The 27,103-nt window shown below is 42.4% G+C and overlaps 2 protein-coding genes and 1 long non-coding RNA gene across 5 annotated transcripts in view; 1 reads left to right on the plus strand and 2 right to left on the minus strand.

Annotated features, from left to right (window-relative positions):
* The window catches only part of KIF11 (kinesin family member 11), a 60,429-nt gene extending 58,442 nt beyond the window's left edge, over nt 1-1,987 (minus strand). For both annotated transcript variants that reach the window (XM_059899790.1, XM_059899789.1), the window contains exon 1: nt 1,911-1,987. In XM_059899790.1, coding sequence (XP_059755773.1) covers nt 1,911-1,987 — 77 coding nt within the window. The remainder of the gene's footprint in view (nt 1-1,910) is intronic.
* A 12,637-nt stretch (nt 1,988-14,624) lies between these two features.
* LOC132350350 (uncharacterized) lies at nt 14,625-18,848 on the minus strand. Its single transcript, XR_009497900.1, has 4 exons — nt 18,441-18,848; nt 17,812-17,984; nt 15,538-15,604; nt 14,625-14,950 (listed from the first exon to the last, which is right to left on the minus strand). It is a non-coding gene; the product is annotated as an uncharacterized LOC132350350 (long non-coding RNA).
* IDE (insulin degrading enzyme) overlaps nt 18,761-27,103 on the plus strand; it is a 111,504-nt gene continuing 103,161 nt past the window's right edge. The window contains exon 1 of one of the 2 annotated variants that reach the window (XM_059899491.1): nt 18,761-18,967. In XM_059899491.1, the coding sequence (XP_059755474.1) occupies nt 18,870-18,967 (98 nt within the window). In that variant the 5' untranslated portion in view covers nt 18,761-18,869. The remainder of the gene's footprint in view (nt 18,968-27,103) is intronic. The other variant, XM_059899490.1, reaches the window with a different exon arrangement.

Below are 27,103 nucleotides of genomic sequence, written 5' to 3' on the forward strand. Positions count from 1 at the left end.
CTTCCCTGGTGGCACAGTGGTTAAGAATCTGCCTCCCAATGTAAGAGACACAGGTTCGAACCCTGGTCCAGGAAGATCCCACATGACACGGAGCAACTAAGCCCGTGAGCCACAACTACTGAAGCCTGCGCGCCTACAGTCCGTGCTCCACAACAAGAGAAGCCATCTCAATAAGAAGCCCACACACTGCAATGAAGTGTAGCCCCCGCTCACCGCAACTAGAGAAAGCCCGTGGGCGCAGCAGCGAAGACCCAATGCAGCCAAAAATAAATAAATTTAATAAATTAAAAAAAAAACCGGGGGAAAAAATCAGATAAGAGTATGTGACAGAAACCACATATGACCTGCAAAGCCTAAAATATTTACTATCTGGGCCCTTTACAGAAAAGATTTGACAACCTCCGAGGGCCTCATAAGTTGTTTATTTAGTAAAGTTTAAGGACATATTTGCATTAGGAAGGCTATTTGAAAAAGAAAAGGCTAACTTGAAAAGAAAAACATCTCTTTATACTGAAATTATTGTAAACATTAGACACAACCTAAGCAATTTTCATTAGTGATAAAGTAAAAGAAATCTTTTTTTAAGTTAAGCCTTGAAATGTATGGAGATAATAAACATGAAGTTCAGGATAATGTTTAACTCTTGGGGTAGAGAAAAGGGATGCGGAGGGATACTCCGGGACTCTAGATGTAATGATTGTTCTGTTTCTAATCTGGGTGATGGATACGCAGATGTCTGTTTCATTGTTCTCTATAACTTTTTAAAGGTCTGACATATTCTGTAACTAACAATAAAAATGAAATTAAAGAAAATAAAGCCACACAGAAAAGGTAATACCACTTGACTTTACTAAACAATCAAAAATCATCTAAAAATTTGCATTTGAATATAGGCTGTTTTTTTTAATCTTGAAAACAAGTAACTATTAGCAGAAGCCCTAGAGTGCAACTAGAATGTAATTGGCTAGACTTAAGGTTACCACCAAATGTCTTCTCTGGCATCTACTTTAGAAAGTTAGCTATTACCTTTGATATCTACAACTCAAGTCACCAAAGCTGTGTAGGCAATAACCTAAGAAAGTTTGTTAATACACTTTTTAAATAACCTTTTAATTTTAGAATACGTTTGGACTTACAGAAAAGTTTCTGATAGTTGGTAGTTTTTAAAACAACAGCAGCAAAAACAGACATAAAAAACACACAAATACCAGTAAACTGTGGAGGGCCTCAAGTATGTTCAAGTATGTTCTTCCTCTCCTAGCTCATTTTAAAATTGGGAAGTGATATGGAAACAAATCAGGGGAGAGTTGAACCCCTTCACCCACTCACTGGGAAATGTAGCAGAACTTAAGTTTTCTCCTTGATCTTAAAAACATAAACTCACTCTACAACTTAATTTTTAAATTTTAAATACAGTGATGTTTACTTGTTTAGTAGGGATTAAGGAAATATTGCATCTAGAATAAAGAGAAGAGGGGACTGATTACGTTTTTAGAGGTGATGGAGAGGATGGTAATCCCAACATAAGTGCTAAAACATCTGTAAAGTAGGTGTGCAGTCATCTCCAAACGGACCAACTGCAAGGACTGACACCTAAAATCTTTGTCGACAGTAGTTTTTTAGAAAAGAACACATTTCACTAAAGAACGGCGACCAAATTCTCCTTCTCAATAGCAGTTTAAACTATAAACTCAGATATAAATGTCCTTTCTTCTGAAAAAAAAAGAAAAAATACTAATTTACTCCTCACAGCAACCTGCTGTCATTTTATCAAACAGAACGCAGATAACTATCAAACAGGAAGGTCTGGTCCCTTCAGAAATTGCAAACAAAAGCCCTCTCCTCGGACCTCGCAGGAAGGAGCCCTGCAGCAAAGCCCGGGACTCGGAATCATGCCAAGCTCGGCCTACCTGCATCTCACCACCACTTGGATGTTCTTCCCCTTCTCATCTTTCTTCTTCGCAGATGAATTCGGCTGAGACGCCATGACGGTCCCCGCCGAAAATTCAAGGCCTGGTCGCGGACTCGGGCGCCGTGGGGCGTGGAGCGGCTCGGCGGCCGGCGTGGACCCGGGTGCCCTCCTCCCCTGTCGGATATTGGCGTGGCCGGGGAAATCGCTCTCCACCAGGGACTGTGACTGGCCCCGGCGTCTGTCCTGCACCCGCCCGAGCCTTCGAATCACCGACCTAGTCTCCGCCCGAAGCCCAGGAAACCAAGCAACGACTCGGCGCCTCAATTTGAAAAAGGAGCCGAGTCTCCGGGCCAATTGCAGCGCAGGCGCGCAAGGCACCATGGGACGCGGTGTCGTCACCAGATCCCGCCCCCGGGGCGTGGCCCGCGGGAAAGTAAATAGCAGATCCGACCATGCCCACCCGGAACTCGTAGTCTAGTGGGAGAGTCGCCGGGCTTAGTAGTGTTACACTTCAACTTGCTCAACTTGGTCAAATTACATCGCGTCTCTAAACCAAAATTTTCTCATCTGCAGAATGGGAATAATAGCAACCGTCTCAGAGAACTGTGTGAGAATTAATGAGGTGGTGCGGGTAAATAGCTTAGACTAGAGCATGGAAGCGCTCAGGAAGGCTGGCCGTGATTATAATTGTTATTAGAGAATTGTAAGAGAGTGCTGTGGAAGCACAGAAGAGAGGTGCAAAGCAAGCCCCTTTCTCGGAGGAAACGTCCAGACTAGTCTTGAAGAATAATTAGGAAGTGTTAAGGCTACCACGGGTACGAAATCGTGATGAAAAGGACACTGAATGTCACTTTAGGACTAGGAATTTATCCTTCAACTGATGAGAAATCGTCATCCCCAAATGATTCGAAGAAAGAAAGCAAGATCAGTTTTGCGCTTTCCGACAGCCGTCCTGCAGTAACTGCTGCAGGCTCAGGGAGCACTTCCCTCTGTCTACGTGGCGCAGCGTCCGGCAGAGTCTCAAGGAGGTTGCGCAAACGCCCGCCCCAGTCAGCCTACAAATCCCGGCAGCCCGCGCACCCTGGCCCGGCTCGCCCTCAGTGACCGCTGGCTTCCGTAAGGGTACTCTGGGCGTTTGGGCAGTGCTTGGGGTGACTCGACGAGCTTAGATGTGGGTTGTGGACCCAGGAAATAATGAATCATGGGCCTGTGCCATAGTCGGCGCTGGGAACTGCGCCTCTGGGCCACACTTAGCCCACGGGAACCTAGATATCCTAGTTTCTTTTTTTTTAATTAATTAATTAATTTTATTTTTGGCTGCGTTGGGTCTTCGTTGCTGCGTGCGGGTTTTCTCTGGTTGCGGCGAGCGGGGGCTACTATTCGTTGTGGTGCGCGGGCTTCTCATTGAAGTGGCTTCTCTTGTTGCGGAGCACGGGTTCTAGGTGCGTGGGCTTGAGTAGTTGTGACGTGCAGACTCAGTAGTTGTGGCGCATGGGCTTAGTTGCTCTGTGGCATGTGGGATCTTCCCAGACCAGGGCTGGAACCCGTGTCCCCTGCATTGGCAGGCGGATTCTTAACCACTGTGCCACCAGGGAAGTCCCAAGATACGTTGTAGTTTCTTAAGTGACAGCCAGGTGGGGTGGAAAGCTCTCAGGCCCCTTTAAGTGTTCCTCTGCTTATTAACCTCCTACATTCCCCCAAGGAAACATCTACATCTACAGCTTAGATGGATGGTCCTCTCCATCCTGCATAGCCAGGTGCCTACTGATATCTCCTCTTAGATGGCTCACCAGCATCTCACAATGGACCTGTCCAAAACAGAACTCTTTACCCCCCTTACCGCCACCCTCATCTTTCTCATTTAGACACGTGGTGCTAACCAGACCTTTGATTCCTTTCTTCTCCCTGTCCAGTGCAGTCCTGTTGCTTTTATCACCTCTGTCCTCCACTCTATTCCAAGTCTCTTTTATCTCTTCCCTGAATAACTGTCCTTAACAACCTCCTTAACAGGTCTCGCCACTTCTGCTCTTTTCCATTCCCACTGCATCCATTCAGCAAAAGGAAGGCTATTTTTAAAAACGAACAGATTATGCCCTTCATGTACTTTATAACCTTACATTAGCTTCTCATTGTATGCCTAGAATAAAATCCAAACTCTTTACCATGTTCTGTAAAGCCCTTGTCAGGAAGGGAAAAATTTCTCCCTTTACCCATGCTGAGTTCTTGTTGCTGGACTAATAATGAAATTGACACAAGACAGATTAACAGGCAGAAAAAACTAATTTTAATTGGAGCACAAGGAGGTCTCATAGAAATGGGACCTAGGAAGTGGCCAAAGCAGGCAGCTTGTAAGTTTTAGACAAAGAAACGATAAATTTATGAAAAATTGACAGGACAGAGAAACTTAGTTTGGGGTGCTCAATTAGTGAATAATCTAAACAGAGTTTAGGCTTGGGGTAGCAAATTAAAGAAGTAACAAGATCTGTTTATATAGGCTTCTTGCCTGAATTCCCTGTCTCTGGCGATAAGGGTGTCCTTTTACCTCTAGATGCAGGTAGTGCACCTTTCACATGAGAGGTTTATTTCCTGCTCGCAGGGAGACAGAAGGGTCAACGTGTCCCTGTGGCAGTGACCCTTTCTTAAGTAACTTTAATTCCAAATCATCCATATGCCACTGAGGTACATTTTGGGGGCAGCCTATCATGGGCCCCAACACCCTCATGGTCTGGCCTTGGCCAATACAAACAACTCCAGCCTCTATCCACACAGCTTACTACCATGCTCCAGAACTTCTAAGCTCTTTCCTGCAGCCAGACCTTTGTATTTGCTGTACCATCTCCCTACAGCTCTCTCGTTTGGCTCCTTGCATGGCTTACCCATTCTCATCCTTCAGATCTCAACTCAACTTTCTCTTTAAAAACGCCTTTCTGGACCATTCTATCTAAAGCATATTCCTCCTTTAATTTTCTGTCTCAAGATGCTGATTATTTCCTAAATAACACTTACTATAATCTATAATTACATTGTCACTGTATTGTCTGTCTACCTTGCTAGAATGAAAGATTCTTCAGGGACTGTGATTGTTTTGCTCAATACTCCCCGACCAGGGATGGAATCTGTGCCCCCTGCAGTGGAATCGCGGAGTCTTAACCGCCAGGGAAGTCCCTCCCAGTGTCTTGAATGGAGCCTTACACAAAGTAGTCACTAAAAAAATATATGAGTACCTGTAGGAAATTACTTAACCTCTCTCAACCTTGGTTTCCCTATCTGTAAAATGGAGATAATAATTATTACTATTATTGTAAGAATTAAAATAATAACATGTGTAAAGTACCTGGCACATAATAGGTCAAAAAATGTTAATTTCTTCTCCTTTTCTTTCTCATTAGTAAATATCTAAACTATATTTAGGGAATTCCCTGGCAGTCTAGTGGTTAGGACTAAGCACTTTCACTGCTGGGGCCCAGGTTAGATCCCTGTCCAGGAACTAAGGTTCCACAAGACGTGTGGCACGGCCAAAAAAATAAAAAAACAAAAAACAATATTTACATTAGCAGTCATTTGGGTTGATGCAAGAAATTCAAGAGTCTCCATTTGTTAATAGTTATAGCTGCCATTTATCTAGGGCTACCATGTGTCAGACTTTATGAAAGACTTTGTGTGCACCATCTTATTTATCTTCAGAACAACTCTTTGAAACAGAAACTAGCATTTCTCACTCTTTTATGAATAAACAGGCCAACTAAGTATATTGTCTGTAGTCTACAGCTAATAAATAACAGAGAAGGAACTCAGAATTCTTTCTGATCCCAAATCCCAGATTGTTGACTGCTATCTCCCTCACCTAATTCACCTAATTTTTTCATGTGGTCAGTGTACCTGCATCCCATTTTCATCATACCCTTATTGAGTTGCTTATTACAAGCCAGGCATTGTAGAAATAGGCTGAATTATAGTTCCTGCCCTCAAGACTAGACTAAATCTAATGGAGATGGCCGGGGTCTTATGGAAATTTGTAAGAGTTTTGTTCCACTAGGCAGGTGGCTGTCATTGATATGTTATTTTACACTGTCTCTGTAGAGCTCAAACTACTCAAGCGAGTCAACACTTCTCTCTTGAAAGTTTGCCCATGTTTAGAAATTATTTTTAATACTCTAGGAATAGTTAACCTAAATTCTACCAGTGCAATATCATTGGCCATGTGTTTGACCTGGCATTCTTTCTTTTAAGAGTATGTATATTTCTTGTATAAATTTTTTTTTTTTTAAGTGTCATTTGTTTTTTGCTGCTGCTGTTATCTGTTCTGTTATACTTGGTTAAATACGTAGTTGTTTTTTTTTTTTAATTTTATAGCTACTTTATTTATTTATTTTATTATTTATTTTTGGCTGTGTTGGGTCTTCGGTTCGTGCGAGGGCTTTCTCTAGTTGCGGCAAGCGGGGGCCACTCTTCATCGCGGTGCGGGGACGACTCTTCATCGCGGTGCGCGGGCCTCTCACTATCGCGGCCCCTCCCGTTGCGGGGCACAGGCTCCAGACGCGCAGGCTCAGTAGTTGTGGCTCACGGGCCCAGCTGCTCCGTGGCATGTGGGATCTTCCCAGACCAGGGCTCGAACCCGTGTCCCCTGCATCAGCAGGCAGACTCTCAACCACTGCGCCACCAGGGAAGCCCGTATAAATTATTTTTAATTGAATTTTATTTTTCTTAAAACGTAGACATCATTTTGAAAGTTAAATAGTTTCTAAAGGGCTTATAAAAACAACAAAAAAGCTATTTCCCTGCTTTATCTCACCCCAATCCCTCCAGACCTCCACTCCAGAAACAACTACTTTCAACTTAGCTACTTTTCTAGCATTTACACATTTTCATTTTTGTAAAGAATTTGTATGTACTGTTACCTTTTGATTAATCAATTTTAGACTTTATTTATTGACTTCCTCTTATGGAAGATGAGGATTTAGTTCTCAAACCTTACTATCCCCTCTGCTTTCCCTCCCCCATACCCACAATATCACAATTTTTGTTAAATCAAAGACCTGTATTTAGGTCATATGCCTACTCATAGCTGAGCATTTCAATCTAGTGAGATTGTTTCCTTTACTTTTTGTCTATTCTAAAGTTAATAACTGCCCAGTTTTGTTTGATTAGTTTTCCTTATTTTCCTAATTCTTCCTATAGCCCCTCAGTAAAACTTTCCACCAATTCAATCACAACAGAAATCTATCAGTTTCAAGTTGTTTGTAATTGAACTGCTTACTCTCTAGGCCTGTACCAGCTGCCATCCTAGGGTTTCCCTTGGCTTGTTTTTGGTTTTTTCCTATTTATTTATTTATTGGCCATGCTGTGTGGCATGCAGGATCTTGGAATTCCCTTTGCCAGTTTCCTGGGTTGGAGATCATGTTTTCTGGATCTCATCTGTGTACTCTTTCTTGCTTTACTCCCTTATTTACTCATGTACCTTCCTGAGAAACAGTGCAGAGGAGATACATTTCTTGAGAACTTGCTTCTCTGAAAATGTTTTTATTCTACTCTGACTCTTGATTGCTAGGTAGGTTATACATAGAGTTCCAGATTCTAAGTATTTTTACTTCAGATTTTTTTTTTTGAGAGGTTTATCAGTTTCCTATGACTGCTGTAACAAATCACAGCAAACTTGGCGGTTTAGAACAAAAGAAATTTATTCTTTCACGGTTCTGGAGGCTAGAAGTCTGAAATCGATTTCACTGGATCAAAATCAAGGTGTCAGGGACCTCCCTGGTGGTGCAGTGGTTAAGAATCCTCCTGCCAATGCAGGGGACACAGATTCGAGCCCTGGTCTGGGAAGATCCCACATGCCGTGGAGCAACTAAGCCCGTGAGCCACAACTACTGAGCCCGCACGCCACAACTACTGAAGCTCCAGCGTGCCTAGAGCCCGTGCTCTGCAACAAGAGAAACCACCGCAATGAGAAGCCTGTGCACCGCAACGAATAGTAGCCCCCTCTCGCCACAACCAGAGAAAGCCCGTGGGCAGCAACAAAGACCCAACACAGCCAAAAATAAATAAATTAATTAATTAATTAAGAAAAAAAGAACATCCTTAAAAAACAAAAAATCAAGGTGTCAGCAGGGCCAGGCTCCCTCTGGAGGCTCTAGGGGAGAATCGGTTCCATGTGCCTTCCAGCCTTCTGGCGGCTGCTAGCATTCATTTGCTTGTGGCACATCACTCCAGTCTACCTCCATGATTTCACTTCTGTGTCAAATCTCCTTCTGTCTCTCTCTTATAAGGATACATGTGATTACATTTAGGGCCTACCTAGGTCATCCAGAATACTCACCCCCATCTCAAGGTCCTTAATTTAATCACATCTGCAAAGTCCTTTTTTGTTTCATAAGGTAACATTCAAAAGGATTAGGATATAAATATCTTTGGGGGGACTGTTATTCAGCCTACCACAGGAAGGATATCATAAAAATACCTTATTTATTTTGATGCTGTTCTGTTAAATGCCTTAATGCTGATAAGGAACCTGAATTTATACTCTAATGGATTTTTTTTTAAGAGCTTTGGTTAGCTGATTAAACAAGCCAATACAAATATCCCAAATAAGATTAAATGTAGTGGACTTCCCTGGTGGCACAGTGGTTAAGAATCCGCCTGCCAATGCAGGGGACATGGGTTCGAGCCCTGGTCCGGGAAGGTCCCACATGCCGTGGATCAACTAAGCCCGTGCGCCACAACTACTGAGCCTGCGTTCTAGAGCCTGCAAGCCACAACTACTGAGCCCGCGCGCTGCAACTACTGAAGTCCTTACGCCTAGAGCCGGTGCTCCTCAACAAGAGAAGCCACCACAATGAGAAGCACACGCACTGCAATGATGAGTAGCCCCCGCTCACCGCAACTAGAGAAAGCCCGCGAGCAACAAGGAAGACCCAACACAGCCATAAATAAATGTATTAAAAAAAAAATTAAATGTAGCTAGGGACTACCCTGGCAGTCCAGTGATTAAGACTCTACACTTCCACTTCCACCGGTTTGATCCCTGGTCAGGGAACTAAGATCCCGCGTGCCGTGCCGTGCAGCCAAAAAAAAATTTTTTTTAATGTAGCTATACTCTGTTCTCTATCAAAAGTAGATTTCTCTTTCTGTGAGCTGTTATACGGGACCCTCTAGCTGTCAGTGGTTTTATTGTATAGCCCGTTTATATCCATCACAAACACAATCACTCAATATGTGTATAATTGTCTGGGTTGTGTAACTTGATATAGATACTTGTGGGAAGTCATAAAACATGGCTAGAGTAGGAGATAGTGATTATTCATTAATTACACTCTCATTAATCACTTCAGAAATAACTGAACTTTGGGCTTTGAAAAACTCACTGATCAAAATAATCAATATTTGTTCTACAATCAGTATTTAGTCTACAATCAGTAATTGTTCCACAAATACTTTTAAAATCTCAGTGTGGAGGTACCACCTCACATACACTAGGATGGCTATATTTTTATAGAAGTGGGTAATAACAAGTGTAAAGATGTGGAGAAATTGGAATCCACACACATTGCTGGTGGGAATGCAAAATGGTGCAGCCTCTTTGCAAAACAGTCTTGCAGTTCCTCAAAAGTTTAAACAGAGAGTTACCACATGACCCAGGAAATCCACTTCTAGGTATACACTCAGTAGAAATGAAAACAAATGTCCACATAAAAACTGTACACAAATATTCAATTGCAGCGTTATTCATAATAGGAAAAAAAGTGGAAACAACCCACATGTCCGTCAACTGATGAATGGATGTTTTAAAAATGTGGTACATCTAAGCAATGGACTACTTACTATCCTACAATAAAAAGGAATAAAGTATTGATACATGCTACAACATGGATAAACCTTGAAAAGATTATGCTAAGTGAAAGAAGCCAGACACAAAAGACCACATATTGTATGATTCCATTTGTATAAAATGTTCAGAGGACTTCCCTGGTGGTCTAGTGGCTAAGACTCCGCGTTCCCAGTGCAGAGGGCTTGGGTTCAATCCTTGGTCAGGGAATTAGACCCCGCATGCGGCAGCTAAGACCTGACATGGCCAAATAAATAAATAATTTTAATAAAAAAAATTTAAATGTTCAGAATAAGAAAATCCATAAAGACAGAAAGTAGATTAGTGGTTACCAGGGTCTGGGGGAGGGGGGCATTGGGGTTGTGGTGATTGCTGATTGTGTTTCTTTTAGGGGTGATTAAAATATTCTGAAATTAGTGGTGATGGTTGCACAACCTTGTTAATATACTAGAAACCACTAAATTGTACACTTTTAAATGGCAAATGTTATGGTAAGTGAATTATATCTCAGTAAAAATATTCTTCAGTGTGATTTTTGGTATTTGAAACAGAAGTACTTCTGCATCTTCTCTCTGCAGTGATTAATTTTTAAACACAGAAAGTGTTTCTGGCAAAAAATATGACTCTAGACACAGACCTTACACCCGTCACAAAAATTAACTCGTAGTGGATCACAGATGTAGATCGATTTTTGTTTGTTTGTTTTTGTTTCATTTTTTGTTTTTTTGGCCACACCATGCTGCTTGTGGAATCCTAGTTCCCCAACCAGGGATCGAACCTGGGCCCCTGGCAGTGAAAGTGGGAGTCTTAACCACTGGACTGCCAGGGAATTCCCTGTCGATCGATTTTTTTTTTAATCTTTTTTTTTAAATTTATTTTTTAAATTTTTGGCTGCGTTGGGTCTTCGTTGCTACGTGCAGGTTTTTCTCTAGTTACGGTGAGTGGGGGCTATCCTTTGTTGTGGTGCGCAGGCCTCTCATTGCGGTGGCCTCTCTTGTTGCGGAGCACGGGCTCTAGGTGCCCGGGCTTCAGTAGTTGTGGCTCACGAGCTCTAGAGTGCAGTCTCAGTAATTGTGGCGCACAGCTTAGTTGCTCTGCAGCACGTGGGATCTTCCCAGACCAGGGCTTGAACCCGTGTCCCCATCATTGGCAGGCGGATTCTTCACCACTGTGCCACCAGGGAAGCCCTGTAGATCGATTTTTGATCTGTGGTTGGTTGAATCCAAGGATGTGGAACCTGCTAATATGGAGGACCACCTACACTGTACCAAGTTATATAAGGGACTTGAGCATCCGCAGATTTTGGTATCCACGAGAGTCCTGGAACCAATGCCTGTGGGTACTGACGGACCACTGTATATACCCAAAGAGGCTGAAAACTTATGTCCACACAAAAACCTGCCTGTGGATGTTTATAGCAGCTTTATTCATAATTGCCAAAACTTAAAAGCTGCCAAGATATCCTTTTAGTAAGTGATATATCCAAAGAATTGAATATTGTTCAGCCATGAAAAGCAATGAGCTATCAAGCCATGAAAACACATGGAGGAAATTTAAATGTGTATTACTAAAAGAAAGAAGCCAATCTGAAAAAGCTACATACTGAATAATTCCAACTATATGACATTCTGGAAAAGGCAAAACTATGGAGACAGTAAAAAGAGCAGTGGTTGCCAGGAGTTAGAGGGGAAGTAGGGATGAATAGGCAGAGCACAGAGGATTTTTAGGGCAGTGAAAATACTTTGTATTATACTATAATGATGGATACATGTCATTATATATTTGTCCAAACCCGTAGAATGTACAACATCAAGAGTGAACTCTAATGTAAACTATGCACTTTGGGTAGTAGTGATGTTTCAATGTGGGTTCATCAATTGTAGGAAATATACCTCTCTTGTGGAGGATGTTGATAGTAGGGCAGGCCATGCAAGTGCGGGGTCGGGGAGTGTATGGGCTATCTCGGAAACTTTCTCTCGCTTTTCCTGTGAACCTAAAACTGGTCTTAAAAAAAATAGTCTTTAAAACCTTGAAAAAAAAAAGTGCTTCTGTTCATTTCACAGAGCTTTATTTTTACCTTCACAATAAAGAAAAGCATTTTAAATAGGCATCCTACTATCCTAGTGCAGAATTATATTTTATTGAAATATAAATCTGTGTTTTGTTCTCACTGTATTTCCTTCCAAGCAGGAAGCTAGGTCTTTTCGAAGAATAATTTAAGGATGGCAGGCGTTTGCTACTATCTTGGAACTTCTATGTGAAACCTGTTGGAAGTTATTAGTAATCTGGAGAACTTAGTGTTTTATATAAACCACCAACTCACCGACATTTGATTTTCCATAGTAATTAGTTTATACCTATGATTATTACCATAATTTTTATGTCCTTAAATTTTACCCTAATAAGTATTATAGCAGATATGATTTTGCAACCACAATCTTGGGTGGTGTAAGAAATATCACATTACTTTATTTTATTTAAATGATATTAAAGGTGACCCTGAGTTCCTCTTCCACCTGGAAACTTCAACCTTGATTACTATTGTAGATCCCCCCCACAACTCACACTCTGGGATGTGCAAAGGTCCAGGGGTTTCACACAGAGAAAAACACGTGGGAAGAGCCCTCCAGGCTTTGATTTATGTGAGTTATTTCTGATATGCCTATTGTGCAACTGCATATAGCTCCTGAAGAGTGGGAACTCTGCTGCTTTTGTGCCACCATTAGGACAAGGGCATTGCTGCCCCAGAACTTTGAAGACAGTGTATTCTAGGTTCTGCTCCTGCTGAGAAGTCCATAGCCATTCTGACTCCCAGTCATTTGTTTGTGGCCTCTTTTTTTTTTTCTCTCTCTCTGGAACCTTAAATAATCTTCTCTCTCCCTTCAACGTGCTGAAACTCTGCAATAATCTGACTTGGTGTGCATCTATTTTCACCCACTGAGCTGACATTTGGTGAATCCTTTCACTCTGGCAACTCATTTCCTTCAGTTCTGGAAAATAATTTTGAAGTATCCATTGAATATTTCTACTGGTTTTCTTTTTTTTTTTCTGTTCTTTCTTTCTTAAACTCCTATATATATATATATAATAGATTGCCACTACCTAGTGATTACTATTAATATTTTGATGTATTTCTTTCCAATGTCTGTATTTATATTTTTAATAATTGAAATCATAGTTAAATATGTAGTTTCACAACCTGAATTTTTATTTAACATAACTTAAACATTCTTCCAAGCACTAAAAAAGTGTTCATGAATATTTTTACTTGTATGACCTTTTAAGGCTCTTGAGCAACATCTATGCAATTCTTTAGTGACTAGTCAAGGAGTAATAGACTTTAGCTATCATTTTCCATAGTTGCCAGAATCATGTTAGGTTTAATTATTGTATGTCTATGGATATGAATGCCAAAGAGAAAAAATAGTAAGCATGTCTGCTTGTGCTTATAAACCGAGGAAAAATCAGTTCATGAACTGTACATAAATGTGTTAAAAAAAAAAATCCTGAAATGCTTAAGTATTGAGTTTCCCCAAATGCAAATTTTTGTTACTATTTAGTGTTCTAATAGTAGCATCTCAGTAGCAAAGATTCATTGGGAGAGAAAGGGAAAGAAGAGGTTTCCAATACTCTGAACTTCTGTCAAGTTCCAGAACATGCCAGACTCTCTCTTGTCCTTAACCTTTGTGATTGATGTTTCTGCTGTCTAGAGTCTTTCCCTCACCTGTTCTTGTAATTGGTTCCCTCTTACCTTTCAAGTCACAACTTAAATGTCACTTCCTCGGAGAGTCCTTCCCCAACTACTCTGTCTAAAGGAGACCCCCAATCTCTCTCATGAAACCCCCCTTTTTTTTTTAATAGCTAGATCCTGCATTCTTTTTTTTTTTTTTTTTTTTTTTTTTATTTATGGCTGTGTTGGGTCTTCGTTTCTGTGCGAGGGCTTTCTCTAGTTGTGGCAAGTGGGGGCCACTCTTCATCGCGGTGCGCGGGCCTCTCACTATCGCGGCCTCTCTTGTTGCGGAGCACAGGCTCCAGATGCGCAGGCTCAGTAACTGTGGCTCACGGGCCCAGCTGCTCCGCGGCATGTGGGATCTTCCCAGACCAGGGCTCGAACCCGTGTCCCCTGCATTGGCAGGCAGATTCTCAACCACTGCACCACCAGGGAAGCCCGAAACCCCATTTCTTTCTTTCTCCACATAGCAAAAGAAGATGCTGAAATTTTACTCTCTCTGTTTTCCTTTATCTGCCGTACCTCAGGACTTTTTCTCTAGAGACGGAGGGTGTCCAGGAGAATTAGTGTTCTTATAGCAGGAATGCAAAGAGAAAAAACAATATTCAATGTGTGTAATTTTCAAACTAGGCTCTTAAGGGAAGGCCCTGAGAAGAACCCTGAGCAAGGCAGTGACAGAGAGAGAAGCAGATGACTGCCCTCCACAACTTTCAAATTCTAGTTGAGAAACTCCTGGGTGGTACCTCAGATGGAGAGAAAGGGATGTAGGAGGAAGAAGCTAATGGAGGTCAGGGGCTGTTAAAACACACACACACACACACACACACACACACACACACACATAAATCCCAGGAGAGGAACTGGTGGAGAGTTAGCAAATGAGAAGGGCCATGGAAGCTGGCTCTCCATTGGCAGCTGCCTATGCAGCCCAAACCCTGAACCCTATGCTCTGAACTTTTACTGCGCATCCACCTAAACTGTCCCATGTGCACACTCCTGTTGTCAACAGCCCAGGACATGCATAAGGCCCCTCAGCATAGATGGTGAGATCTTTGCCACCTCCCTCTACCCAGAGGGGCAGTAGAGTTGATGGAGGGGAAGTCCCAGAACTGTTAATTGGGTGACGCTGACAGCAGGAAAATCCACCACGGTTACTCTAATTTATTTATTTATTTATTTATTTATTTATTTATTCATTCATTCATTCATTCATTCATTTATTTATTTATTTATTTATGGCTGCGCTGGGTCTTTGTTGCTGTGCGCGGGCTTTCTCTAGCTGCAGCGAGCGGGAGTTACTTTTCGTTTCGGTGTGCGGGTTTCTCACTGTGGCGGCTTCTCTTGTGGAGCATGGGCTCTAGGCGTGTGGGCTTCAGTAGTTGTGGCTCGCGGGCTCTAGAGCGCAGGCTCAGTAGTTGTGGCGCACGGGCTTAGCTGCTCCGCAGCATGTGGGATCTTCCTGGACCAGGGCTCGAATCCGTGTCCCCTGCATTGGCAAGTGGATTCTTAACCACTGCGCCACCAGGGAAGTCCCCTCTAACATTATTTTAATCAAATTATATAATTACTTTATATACGTATTAATTTATTTGTTACTCTCTCTCACTATAGTATCAACCCCACAAGAATAGAAACCCGTTTGCTCTTTTCTCTGAGGTATCCTCAACATCTAAAGCAAGGCCTGGGCCCATATTTGTTGAATGGATAAATCAAGAGTAGTCTTAACTGTGGAAAATATGAATTATAAATTTTTACATTAATATCTCAAGAACTGCCCATAAAGTAAGTCAAATTCACCATTAAGGACTAGCAAGTAGGAGTCATTTAGGAAAACTTTTAATAAATTTATAATTAATAAATCACTTATCTATAAACATTTGAAAAAATTAAAGTTGCTTTTAGGTATTTTATTACCATAGTACTGTACTTAAAACTAATATACATTATAAAACTTTTTATCATGGAAAATTTCAAACATATACAAAATCAAAGGGAATAGTATTATAAATCCCCCAGACATCCATTATCCAGTTTCAGTAATTATCAGTTCATGACCAATATTCCCCCTCTTACCTCATCTTCCACCGAAGATGGAATTATTCTGAACCAAATCCTAGGCATCATATTATTTCAAAGGACTCTATAAAAAAAAAAAGCTGCTGTGAACAGCCACTAACATAACCCACAAATTGATTATTTAATATCATCAAAATTCTAGTCAGTGTTCTTATTTTTCTAATTGTCTCATAAACATTTCTTTTCCACAATGGGTTTGTTCAAATCAGGATTTAAACAAGAACCAAGCATTTCATTTGGTTAATGTCTCTTTTCTTGCTTTACATTTTTGAAGATGATCTGTTTTTGAAGATTTTATTGAAGTATTGCAAAAAGCAAAGTATATAAATCAAAAGCTCAATTAATTTTCAAAAACTGAACACACCCATGTAAAACAAGCTCCCTGCATTCTCTTTCAGTCACTGCAGACCCCAGAGTACTCATTAACCTGACTTCTAATACTATAGATTAGTTTGGTCTGGTTTCAATAGGGCTTGAAAGAGCATGGACTCATATAGCATATACTCTTTTGGGTCTGGCTTCTTTCATCATGTTTGTGAGATTCATTCATATTGTCCAGTGTAATTTGTGTATGTTCATTTTCATCACTGTATAGTATTCCATTGTGTGACTATTCCCCAGTTTACTTTTCCTGTGCATTTTACTCTTGATGGCATTTGAACTGTTTCCAGTTTGGGACTATTAATAATTATGCTGCTATGAACATTCTAGTACATGTATTTTTGTAGATGTATGTTTACATTTCTGAGTATACAGCTAAAGGTGGAATTGCTGGGTCATAACATACGCATGTGTGCAGCTATAGTAGATACTACTAAATAGTTTTCCATGGCCTATTTGCCCTCATGCCATTAACATATTATCTCAATTACTATAGCTTAATAGTAACTTTTAATATTTGGTGGTGGGAATTTCCTGGCAGTCCAGTGGTTAGGACTCTGTGCTCTCACTGCTGAGGGCACGGGTTCAATCCCTGGTCAGGGAACTAAGATCCCACAAGCCTCGTGGTGTGGCAAAAAAAGAAAGAAGAAAAAAGAAAAAAATTTGGTAGCGTTAAGTGTTTCAGATTCTGCTTCAAGATTGGCTTGGGTCTTCCTGGCCCTTTGCAGTTTCATTCAAATTTTATAACAGCTTGTCATAGCCTGACAATTGTAAGTCCCTTTTAATCCATAGGCTTCTCCTTCCTCTTTTTTATTTTGCAATTTATTTGTCAAAGTAATAGAGTCATTTGTTGTGTAATGTTCCAAACATTCTAAACTTGCCCAAACATTCTAAACTTTGCTGATTGTATCCTTATGGTGTAAGTTAACACATTTGTCCCCTGTATTTCCTATAAATGGTAGTTACTTCTAGAGGCTTAATAAGATTCAGCAAACATGCACTTGACAAGCATTGCCTAAGCATTGTGCTTGCTGCCAGATGATATACAAAAATGATAAAGACATCATTCCTAATCTACTGCTTCTTACCCATATGGAAGGTTAAGAGTCAAATAAATGCCTTTAGAGAGTGGCCGCTCAGATCAGAGAGTGTTACTTCCAATGGGGTATGTGAGGAATGGAATTGAAGGAAAGTTTTGTAAAGGCAATGCCTTTCCAACAGGGCTTGAAAGAGCACTGACAAGTTAGTATTGTTGTAAGCATCAATTAGCTGTGACGGCTGTGTGAATTGGAGTTGGTGGATGGCAGGTGTAGAGGCTAGAAAGGTGGGGTGAGTAAGGGCCCCCCAAAAGATATGTCTACGTCCTAAACCCAGTAGCCTGTGTTACATTATTTGGAAAAAGTGTCTTTGCAGATGTAATTAAGTTAAGGATGAGATGAGATCATCCTGGATTACCTGATTGTGCCCTAAATCCAATGACAAATGTTCTAATAAGAGACAAAAGAAGAAAGACACAGAAGAGAAGGCAATGTAAAGACGGAGGCAGACGTTGGAGTGATATGGCCTCAAGCCACGGAAGCTGAAAGAGGCAAAGAAGGGATTCTCCCCTAAGACCTTCTGCAGGGAGTGCAGCCCTGCCAACATCTTGATTTGGACTTCTGGCATCCAGACTGTGAGAGAATAAATTTCTGTTGTTTTAAGCCACTAAGTTTGTGGTAATTTGTTATGGCAGCCACAGGAAACTAATACAGATGGGCTGGAACTAGAAAGTAACATTGTGAAATTTTACCTTACACTGTACTAGGAATGCTTCCTTCTCTCTGCTATCTCAGTTTTCATCCATAAAAGGTTTGCCTTTAGCAAAAACTGGTAAAAAAGATCCCCGAGTACCTCTTTGATGAAGCAACCAGTTGATTAAGGAATCCTCCTGAATTCCCATTTGAAGTTATAACAGGATTCAGAGCACTGTCTTGGGCTGTAGTCTCCGGTATGCCACATCAAGAACCTAAAAGCACTTAAGCTAGAGAGTTGCTGACCCTAATTTCGCTTTTCTTTAAAGACCCCTGTAAAATAATGTAACGGAAAGTCAGATTCATAACAACTATTAAATTATTTTCGGATGCAAAACAGCAGAAAGCCATCGGGAGGAAAAAAGTCTTGTCTTACAAATAGTGACTGAAGTACACTGACAATAGTAGTAGTACTACATATAAATGTTTTTAAAAAAAATATAGTAGTAGTAGTACAGAGTGGTAGTTTCTATTCTAGATTTGTAAACCCCCGAAAGCCTTGTTTTGCTGTGGCCTGTCCCATCTCCACCTTGCTCTTTGAAGGGTTGCTAGTTTCCCAGGATGGAAACTCCTCCCAGGGTCCCGGCCTCCATCTGGGGGGGCCCTCGAGTCTAACTTCTCCCCGGTCCCCTACCCCGCGGTCCACGTCCCCACCGCGCTCTAGAGGGAGCCCGCGGGCCGCGCGCCCGCCGCCGACTGGTTTTATGCGAGGCCGCCTAGTCCGCGGACCTTGTTCCAACACCTGCACTGCCGGGGCCGACAACCAACGAGGGCGCCTCCGCAAACGTGGTCCCTTGGGTCCTCACAGTATTCGTGAGCCCCCTGACCCCTGCTAACACAGAGCCAGATACACATCGCCGCCCTCACGCGTGCGCCTGGCGTGAGCCGGCCGGGCCCCTCCCCGCTCCGGGAAGCCTGGTGGCTGGGTTCCCACAGCTCCCCGGCCAGACTCCGGCCCGCCCGCTAGCTCCGGCCCTGGCCGCCCTCCGTCCCCGCCCTGTCTGGCTCCAGGCAAAACCCGGGGAGGCGGCCGCTCGGAGGCTCCCGGGAGGCGGCGCGGCGCGGCGCGGCGCGGCGGACTGAGCATGCGCAGTGAGCAAGGCCGGCTCCGGCGCAAGAAGGAAGCGTTCGCTGTGGTCCCGGCGGCTGCGCTGGGGTATGCAGTACCGGCTAACGTGGCTGCTGCACCCCGCGCTGTCCAGCACCTTCCGCTCGGTCCTCGGCGGCCGCCTGCCCCGTCCGGAGCGCCTCTGTGGGTAAGCCGAGCGGAGCGCCTGGGCCCTCGGGGCCCTTGGGTCACGGTGGTTTGGAGCTCGGGTTGCAAAGTGGTGATTCAGCACTTAAAGCCGCCGCCGCCGCCCCTCACGCCGCCTGTCCCGCCGGCCTGGGGCCCGGACGGCCGCACTGAGGCCGCCCGGGGCCCGGAAGGGCTGCTCGCGGGGCGGGAGCTAGGGCCCTTCCCCGGAGAGGAAGGTGTCCCTCGGGCGGTGAGGGCGGATGGAGGCTGTGACCCGGGGTCAGCGGGCGTGTGTCACAAGTGCGGGGGGCGCGGGGCGCGGGCGCGGACAGTCACCCCGGCCCGCTCCCGGGAGCCGCGCCGGGCCGCGCCACTCTCGGGAGAGTCTTCCTGTGAGGGACTGGGAAGCCGAGGCGGACTGTCCCTTGCCATGGGGTAAAGGATCTGAGTCCAGGGAGACCGCTTCTCACCTTCCTCTCAGCTCCGCTTTTTCCTCTGCGGACTGAGTTTCCACTCCTCTATGGAAACGCCAGCCTTGGGAAGTGTAAAAGTTTGCCGGCCTCCGCCTTAGCGAGTAGCCGAATGTTGGCTTTACTGTGGGAGGGAATTTGGGAGCCGAAAGATACCCTGGGATCCTTCATCGCAGCTCCCTTGTTTTACACCTGGGACAGCCGAGGTCCAGGAGAGATTGTGGCAGAAACCAGGATTGGGACGCAGGTTTTTGCCATCCGGTGGCGTGCTCTCTCCACTTGGCTGCTCTGTGTGTGGTAGAAATTGTCAGCGTTGTAGCGAACGCTGAATACCCTTTACTGTGAATAAAGAGGAATTGGCAAAGATGGGTAGTATTGTCTTGCCCTACTTAGGTACATTATTTGAACTCTTCGTCTGGTTTAACAAGTATCTGGGACCTAATAAGTGCAGGGTACAGTGATGACCCTCTGTGTAATATGGTCTGCCTTCATAATTGCTGGAGCGGATTGAGATGCCACGAGAGCATAGCCAGCTGAGAGGGTCAGAAGCTGGGCAGGATGTGTTTTAGGAGAATGGTGCGGGACAAAGACAGAGGAGGGGGTCTGGGCTGGCCTTTGAAGGAAAGGCAGAAGGTGGGTGTAATCCTACCTAGGTGTGCAGGTTAGCCTGTCTGTGTTGGGAGGACGGTGAGCAGATTAGTCGGAGCCTTAGAGAATTTCCTTGGGGGAATTAGGAGGAAACAAGTCCTGTGTTATAAAAGTAGGATAATGCCAGCTTGACCTTTGGATTTTAGTTGGGCTTTTTCTGGTGAATAATAGGTAGGGAGCCATTAGGAGTTTTTGAGGTGGGAAGTGATCTAATGAAACTGGTTGTTTAGGAAATTAGTTTGGTAGCTGTGTGCAGGATTGTAAGGGAGTGGAGAGGCCTGAGGCAGAGAAACTGGTTGGGCCTTAGTCTTTACTGCCTGAACTAGGATAGTAGTAATGGTACTAAAGGAGGCCTAATGCAAATGAAGAATCTGTGGAACTTGTTTTCCCTCTTGTGATTCTACATCCCAGAATCCACTACAACATGCAAAAAGATCCCTGAGTTTAGAAAGGGAAGTGGAGGTGCTGAGCATAGGTGGGGTACCTTCCTGGGCCTCCTTCATGTCAGAACACTTTTTAAAATTGTTGCTAATAGGCTGTGTTTCGCTCCACCTTATCTCCAGTGTACAGAATTTGTGATTTTACAGAAAGCATCAATTTTAAATTTTATACAACTAAAAGGTTTATATGTTCTACTTGCAATTCACTTTTCTCTATGGTTTTCTGCCACTGTTCTTCACTTTCATTGATGAAGTCCAGGGCATGGGTTGAACAACCAGAGCTTCAAAATATGGTGGTTCTCAGAGAGGGAAATTCGAAATTCAAAGCGTAATAAATGAGATCAACCATTTAGAAAGCTCTACACTAAAAATTAGTGTCTGAAGCTAGTAAGGAAAATGCAGGTCCAATCAAAGGGATCAGGGTGTAGTTTTAGGAAGGAACATACTAACACCGGAAGTTACCATATATTCCCATCTTAAGGAAGGCACTCAATCCTACTCTACATAGTAGGAAGAATGAGTTAACAGAGATGGTTACGTAGCTATTTACTGGAAGAGCTGGGATTTAACCAGTGTCTGTCTGGTGCCAGAGCCTGAGCTCTTAACTGTTATTTTATACTGCCTTTGCCAGTGTTTGGGCGTTCGTTTCCTGTTCTAACCTCTTGAGAAAGAAGTGGTCTTACAGCATTTGTATAAGATCAATTCATTTAAAAAGCAGCCTCATTGTTCTCTGTTCAGCCATATTGGATAAACGGGAGCTCTGCAGAATCATCTGAACCTAGGGGAACCTGGAGGTAATAGCCCAGTTCCTGGCAACCACTTGAAGCACTTGAGCACCAGTCATCTCACTTTGCAGGTAGCTCTACTTTGCCTTTCTCTGTTCTACAGGCTTAAGAAACAGTGGTTTGCCAGGTGGGGCTACCTATTAAGATTCAGGCTTTTAAACCACTTTTAACCAGAACAATGTCTTTTAACAATTTAAAAGGACCGGATGCACTTGAATATCTTTAGCATTAGCCGCACACATAAAAAGTTCCATTCTGCCTGTCTGCCTTAAAGGTTAGAGCTGGGCACGGTCTCATTAGAGAGTAATGTGGGGAGCGGAAGTTCAGTATATGTTTCCTTGAGAATGGGTTTCCTTTCCGTTTTCCTGTTGGTATTTTATATCTTCTAAACAGGTACCAGAGGCTCAGCCTACCTTTCAGCCAGGGTGATAAGGCTAAACTCTCTTTCCATAGGGTTAGATCCTCTAAGGTATGTTGGGCTCTGAAGGCTTGGGTAGTGTCTTCCTAACTGGCTTGTCTTCAGTCTGCCCTCACTCTTCTGTCTGTTCATTCAGCCTTACTTGAATGTCTGTTCTGTAGTGATCACTCACTGTGCTCAGTGCTGTGGGGGATGCAAAGACAGTCAGTTATAAATTCTGTCCTCAAGGAGTATTCAGTCATGTAGTGACTCGTCCATTCCTTCACCTCTGACCTTTCACTGAACATCTCCATTTTTGTGTTCTGTTCCTTCTTTCAATTTATTTTGAAAAGCAACTCAGTATTATTATCACAGTACTCCTTTTTTTTAAATTAGTAGATCATGTTTTCCTCTTTTTAAAAAAAAAAAATTTATTTATTTATTTATTTGGCTGTGCCAGGTCTTCGTTGAGGCACGCGGGATCTTCAGTTGCGGCACGTGTGTGGGATCTAGTTCCCTGACCAGGGATGGAACCCAGGCCCCCTGCATTGGGACCATGGAGTCTTAGCCACTGGACCACCAGGGAAGTCCCCACAGTACTCTTCTTTTAAAATGGTACTGGGCCTCCCTGGTGGCGCAGTGGTTAAGAATCCGCCTGCTAATGCAGTGGACACGGGTTCGAGCCCTGGTCTGGGAAGATCCCACATGCCACGGAGTAACTAAGCTCATGCGCCACAACTACTGAGCCTGCGCTCTAGAGCCCGTGAGCCACAACTACTGAGCCCGCGTGCCACAACTAATGAAGCCCGCACTCCTAGAGCCCGTGCTCCGTGACAAGAGAAGCCACTACAATGAGAAGCCCGCGCACCGCAATGAAGAGTAGTCCCCGCTCGCCGCAATTAGAGAAAGCCCACGCACAGCAATGAAGACCCGACGCAGCCAAAAACAAATAAATAAATAAATTTTAAAATAAATAAATAAAATAAAATGGTACTTATAAAATTCTTATAGAGTTAAAAGCTATAAAAGCTTTTATTCTTCCCAGAGAACTGTATACTTTCTCTTTGCCTATTAAAAGTATGTAACTAAAAAAAAAAGAAAGAAAGAAAAAAGTAGGACTCACAGGCTGTTCCCCGAGGGGAGGATATCACACAGCTTGACATATTTATCCCATGAATGAATTAATGGTCTTCCTTCAACACTGGTTTTCTCTGTTGATTTTCCTAGTTTTGCATATGTTGGTGTTATCATTTTCTCAGTTTAGCTTGAAAATTGGAGTAATCTATGAATCTCTCTTTTCCCTTCACTGCCTATTCCCAAGACCAAACTCTCTTCAATCTTTCATCTTAAAGTTTCTTGGAGTAAACTTGATTATCCATCAGGATCCTAGTTCAGGCCATAATAAATCTTCCCTGACATCTCACATCTTCAGGTTTTATAACTGATTTTTCCAGCCTCCTATTTTCCTATTAGTTGATGCTTATCATTGCTGTTGTCTTGTTTAGACACCACCAGTGGTTATGCACTATTTCAAGATCAAGTCCAAACTTCTTGACCTAGCATTTAAGCATCTCATAAGTTGGTCTTAGCCCAACTTTTCAACCTAACTTCACTCTTCTCCAGTCAGACTCACTAATTTACTGGTTCTTGTACGTGACCTGTTGATTCCCATTCTAGAATGCCCTTCCCTCTTTTCTTTATATGACTCAACCTGTCCTTTTTAGACCTTATACAGGTCACACAGTTATCTTTCCTTTTTCTGAACTTAATGATTTTAAGATATTTTGAAATACCCATTTTACATTTAACCATATACTGCCTCATAATTTTTGACTCTTTTAATTATTTAATATTATACATGCCAGAGTGTATAGGACAAAGAAGAATAACAAAATGAACACCTGTGTACCCACCATCTAGTTTAGGAAATTTCTGGTAACTTTGAAGCCCTTTGTGCTCACCTCCCCTGGAGAGGTGATGTTATCCCTAATTTGGATATTAATTCCCTTGATTTTTCTTTATTGCTTTATCAATCTTAATATATTCCTAAACAGTACATTGTTTAGTTTTGTCTGTTGTTGACCTTTATGGAAAATTTTCTTCTCTGAGTTACTTTTTTTCATTTAACAGTATTTTTGAGATTCATTCACATAGATGTATGTGTTCACTGTTGAAAGACAATCTTATGTGAAAATGTCACTAATTATTTTTTTATTCTGTTGTTGATGGAGATTTGAGTTGTTTCTTTTTTTTTTCTATCACAAATAATCCATGTGGTAGGCTTGCCCCAGTACCCAATCTTCTCTACCTACACTCACCAGGGTTCTCATCCAATCACATATATGTGTTTCGTCCAATTTGTAGCCACTTACCACATGTGCTTATTTAAATGTAAATTAACTAAAATTAACAATTCAGTTCCTCAGTCACCCTGTCCACATTTCAAGTCATATGTGGCTTGTGGCTGCCAAATGGGGCAGTGCAGGTATAGAATATATCCATCATCACAGAAGTTTTATGAAACTGGCTTGATCTGTGTTCGGGCAATTCCCAAATGTGTATCGCTAGCCAGAACCTCTCCCTTGAATTTCAGATTTAGGTAATAAACTTCCTACTCAACATTTTCCTTTGTATGTCTGATATACATCCTTTTTTTTTTTTTTTTTTTTTTCCCGCCTGTTTTGGGTCTTTGTTGCTGGGCACGAGCTTTCTTTAGCGGCAAGTGGGGGCTCCCGTTCGTTGCAGAGCACAGGCTCTAGGTGTGCGGGCTTCAATAGTTGTGGCACACGGGCTTCAGTAGTTGTGGCACACGGGCTTAGTTGCTCCGTGGCATGTGGGATCTTCCCGGACCAGGGCTCGAACCCGTGTCCCCTTCATTGGCAGGCGGATTCTCAACCACTGCGCCACCAGGGAAGCCCCTGATATACATTTTAAACTGATCATGTCCAAAACCTGTCACCAAATCTTCTACGTCAAAACCTACTCCTGCCACCAACTTCTCCCTTATCTCAGATAATGACACCTCTGCTCTTCCACTTGTTTAGGCTAACAACTTGGAATCATCCTTAACTCCTTTATTGTTCTCATAGCCCTCATCCAGTCAGCATATACATCCAGATTCAGACTCTTCTCACTGCCACCACCCTGGTTCTAATCACCCTTTTACCCAGATTACTATAATAGCCTCTTAACCAGTTTCCTTGCTTCTGCACTTGCCACTCTAACCATTATAATAAAGAATATTCCTTTGACAGTTCATCTGATGCATATCAATGTTTGTAATCGGTGCTCTTAATAGTTTTAATTTTTTAAATAGCTGTATAGTTGCCTTTGTAGTATAGCAACAAAGTCTCACTCAAGATCAGTTTATGAGGAAGATAATACTGCTTATTATGGAGCTTTTTGTCACAAAGGATCCAAGTTCACTTGCAATAGTAACTGGATAAAAAATATCCAACAATTCAATGACTAGCATAATGGGCCCTGCAACTCATTTGTTTTTGTTTTTGTTTTCTTCTGTCTATTAAATACAAAAAAAATGCCTTGTGGGGCAAGCCTAATGCGTAATTGACTTTCTTAAGGAATGAGATTCTGAATTCAGTACTTGCACTGGTGATTTTTTTCCTGAAGAACACATGACCTACTACATATATGCTAAAAATCAAACATTCTGCCTTTTAAGGGAAAACTTAAATGAATCTATTTAATACATGGCTGATGTTAAAAATTAATTTTTATATTTACCAAAGTAATACAGGCAGAGTTTTAAGAGTTAAATAGTGGGCTTCCCTGGTGGCGCAGTGGTTGAGAGTCTGCCTGCCAATGCAGGGGACATGGGTTCAAGCCCCGGTCCGGGAAGATCCCACATGCCGCGGAGCAACTGGGCCCGTGAGCCACAATTGCTGAGCCTGCGCGTCTGGAGCCTGTGCTCCGCAACAAGAGAGGCTGCCATAGTGAGAGGCCTGCGCGCTGTGATGAAGAGTGGCCCCCACTTGCCGCAACTGGAGAAGGCCCTCGCGCAGAAACGAAGACCCAACACAGCCATAAATAAATTAAATAAATAAATAAATAATTAAAAAAAAAAAAAAAGAGTTAAATAGTACTAAAAGGTTTACAGCAAAAACAGCAGTTCCCTGCTCCCAGAGGCAACCACATTCAACTTTTGTTTCTTTTGGGCTGCACTGCGCTGTACGCAGGGATCTTAGTTCCCCAACCAGGGATGGAACCTGCGTCCCCTTCAGTGGAAGGGCAGAGTCTTAACCACTGGACTGCCAGGGCAGTCCCCACATTCAACTTTTTAAGCTATTTATTTTGAAATTTATTTTAATATTTCCAAATAATTTGCTAATACTGTTATTCCTTGATTTCTTAATTTTAGGAATTATCTGTTGATTTGTTTTTACGGTAGGTAAAGATTTAATTCTCTTCCCTTATCCTTCCTTCTTGCTCCATCTTACCAAACTAGTTATATCACAGATTTTGGATATAGCAGTCTTCAGTATTTATATTATTATGCCTTTGCAAATATTATTCACTGCCAGGCTAAGTAGTGTAATCTGATTACATTCTTTTTCTTGTTCATATTTTTGTTTTTGCCTTTTGTCATTTTCTGTTTACTTATTTCTGCTTCTTCCCAGTTGCTTCCACAGCCGCTTAGTACAATTTCTCACATGACCAAACTTATTAAATGATGTACTGATTCCATATTTTTTCCTTGGAGACTTTCCCTCCAGACACTTTCCCCTGAGCTGCAGTCTGGACTAGTTTTGCTCCAGGCCTGCTGTGAAGTGGTTGCCTGGAATTTCCCGTTGTTTCTCTCTAATAATGAATTTCCTGAATCTCATATTTTGTTCTATCTTGGTTTGCTCCTTCATTCAAAAGATACGTGGTATATTTGAAACATGTATTCCAGTAACTTCTTGAGAAAGAGAGCACATGGGAGATAACTTTTTAAAGATCTTCTAATGATTTCCTAAACAGAAAAGTGTAGATTTGGGTTTTCATATGAATCTACATATTTGTAGAATAAATCTACAAAATTGAGAAAGATGATCTGAATGGCCTCCACTCTTCCATCCAGCTCTAGAGTTGTAGGATTCTAAATACTTGAGAATTAAATGATTTTACAGATTATTTAGCAACTGGTTAAAGCAACAGACTTTTGAAGAGGCCCTTTGCAGAACTTTGACAAAAAAAAGACATATAACTTTTCTTTTGCTCCCCTTTCTTTTGATTGTTCTTTGCGTATTTCCATTTTATTTATTCTTTTCTTGCAGTTTTATTGAGATCTAATTGGCATACAGCATGGTGTAAGTCTTAGGTGTACAACATAATGATTTGACTTACATACATCCTGAAATGATTACTACAGTAAGTTTACTGAACATCCATCATCTATATAGATACAAAATTAAA

The sequence above is a fragment of the Balaenoptera ricei genome, chromosome 16 (genome assembly GCF_028023285.1).
Source record: "Balaenoptera ricei isolate mBalRic1 chromosome 16, mBalRic1.hap2, whole genome shotgun sequence".
In the NCBI taxonomy this organism is placed as follows: Eukaryota; Metazoa; Chordata; class Mammalia; order Artiodactyla; family Balaenopteridae; genus Balaenoptera; species Balaenoptera ricei.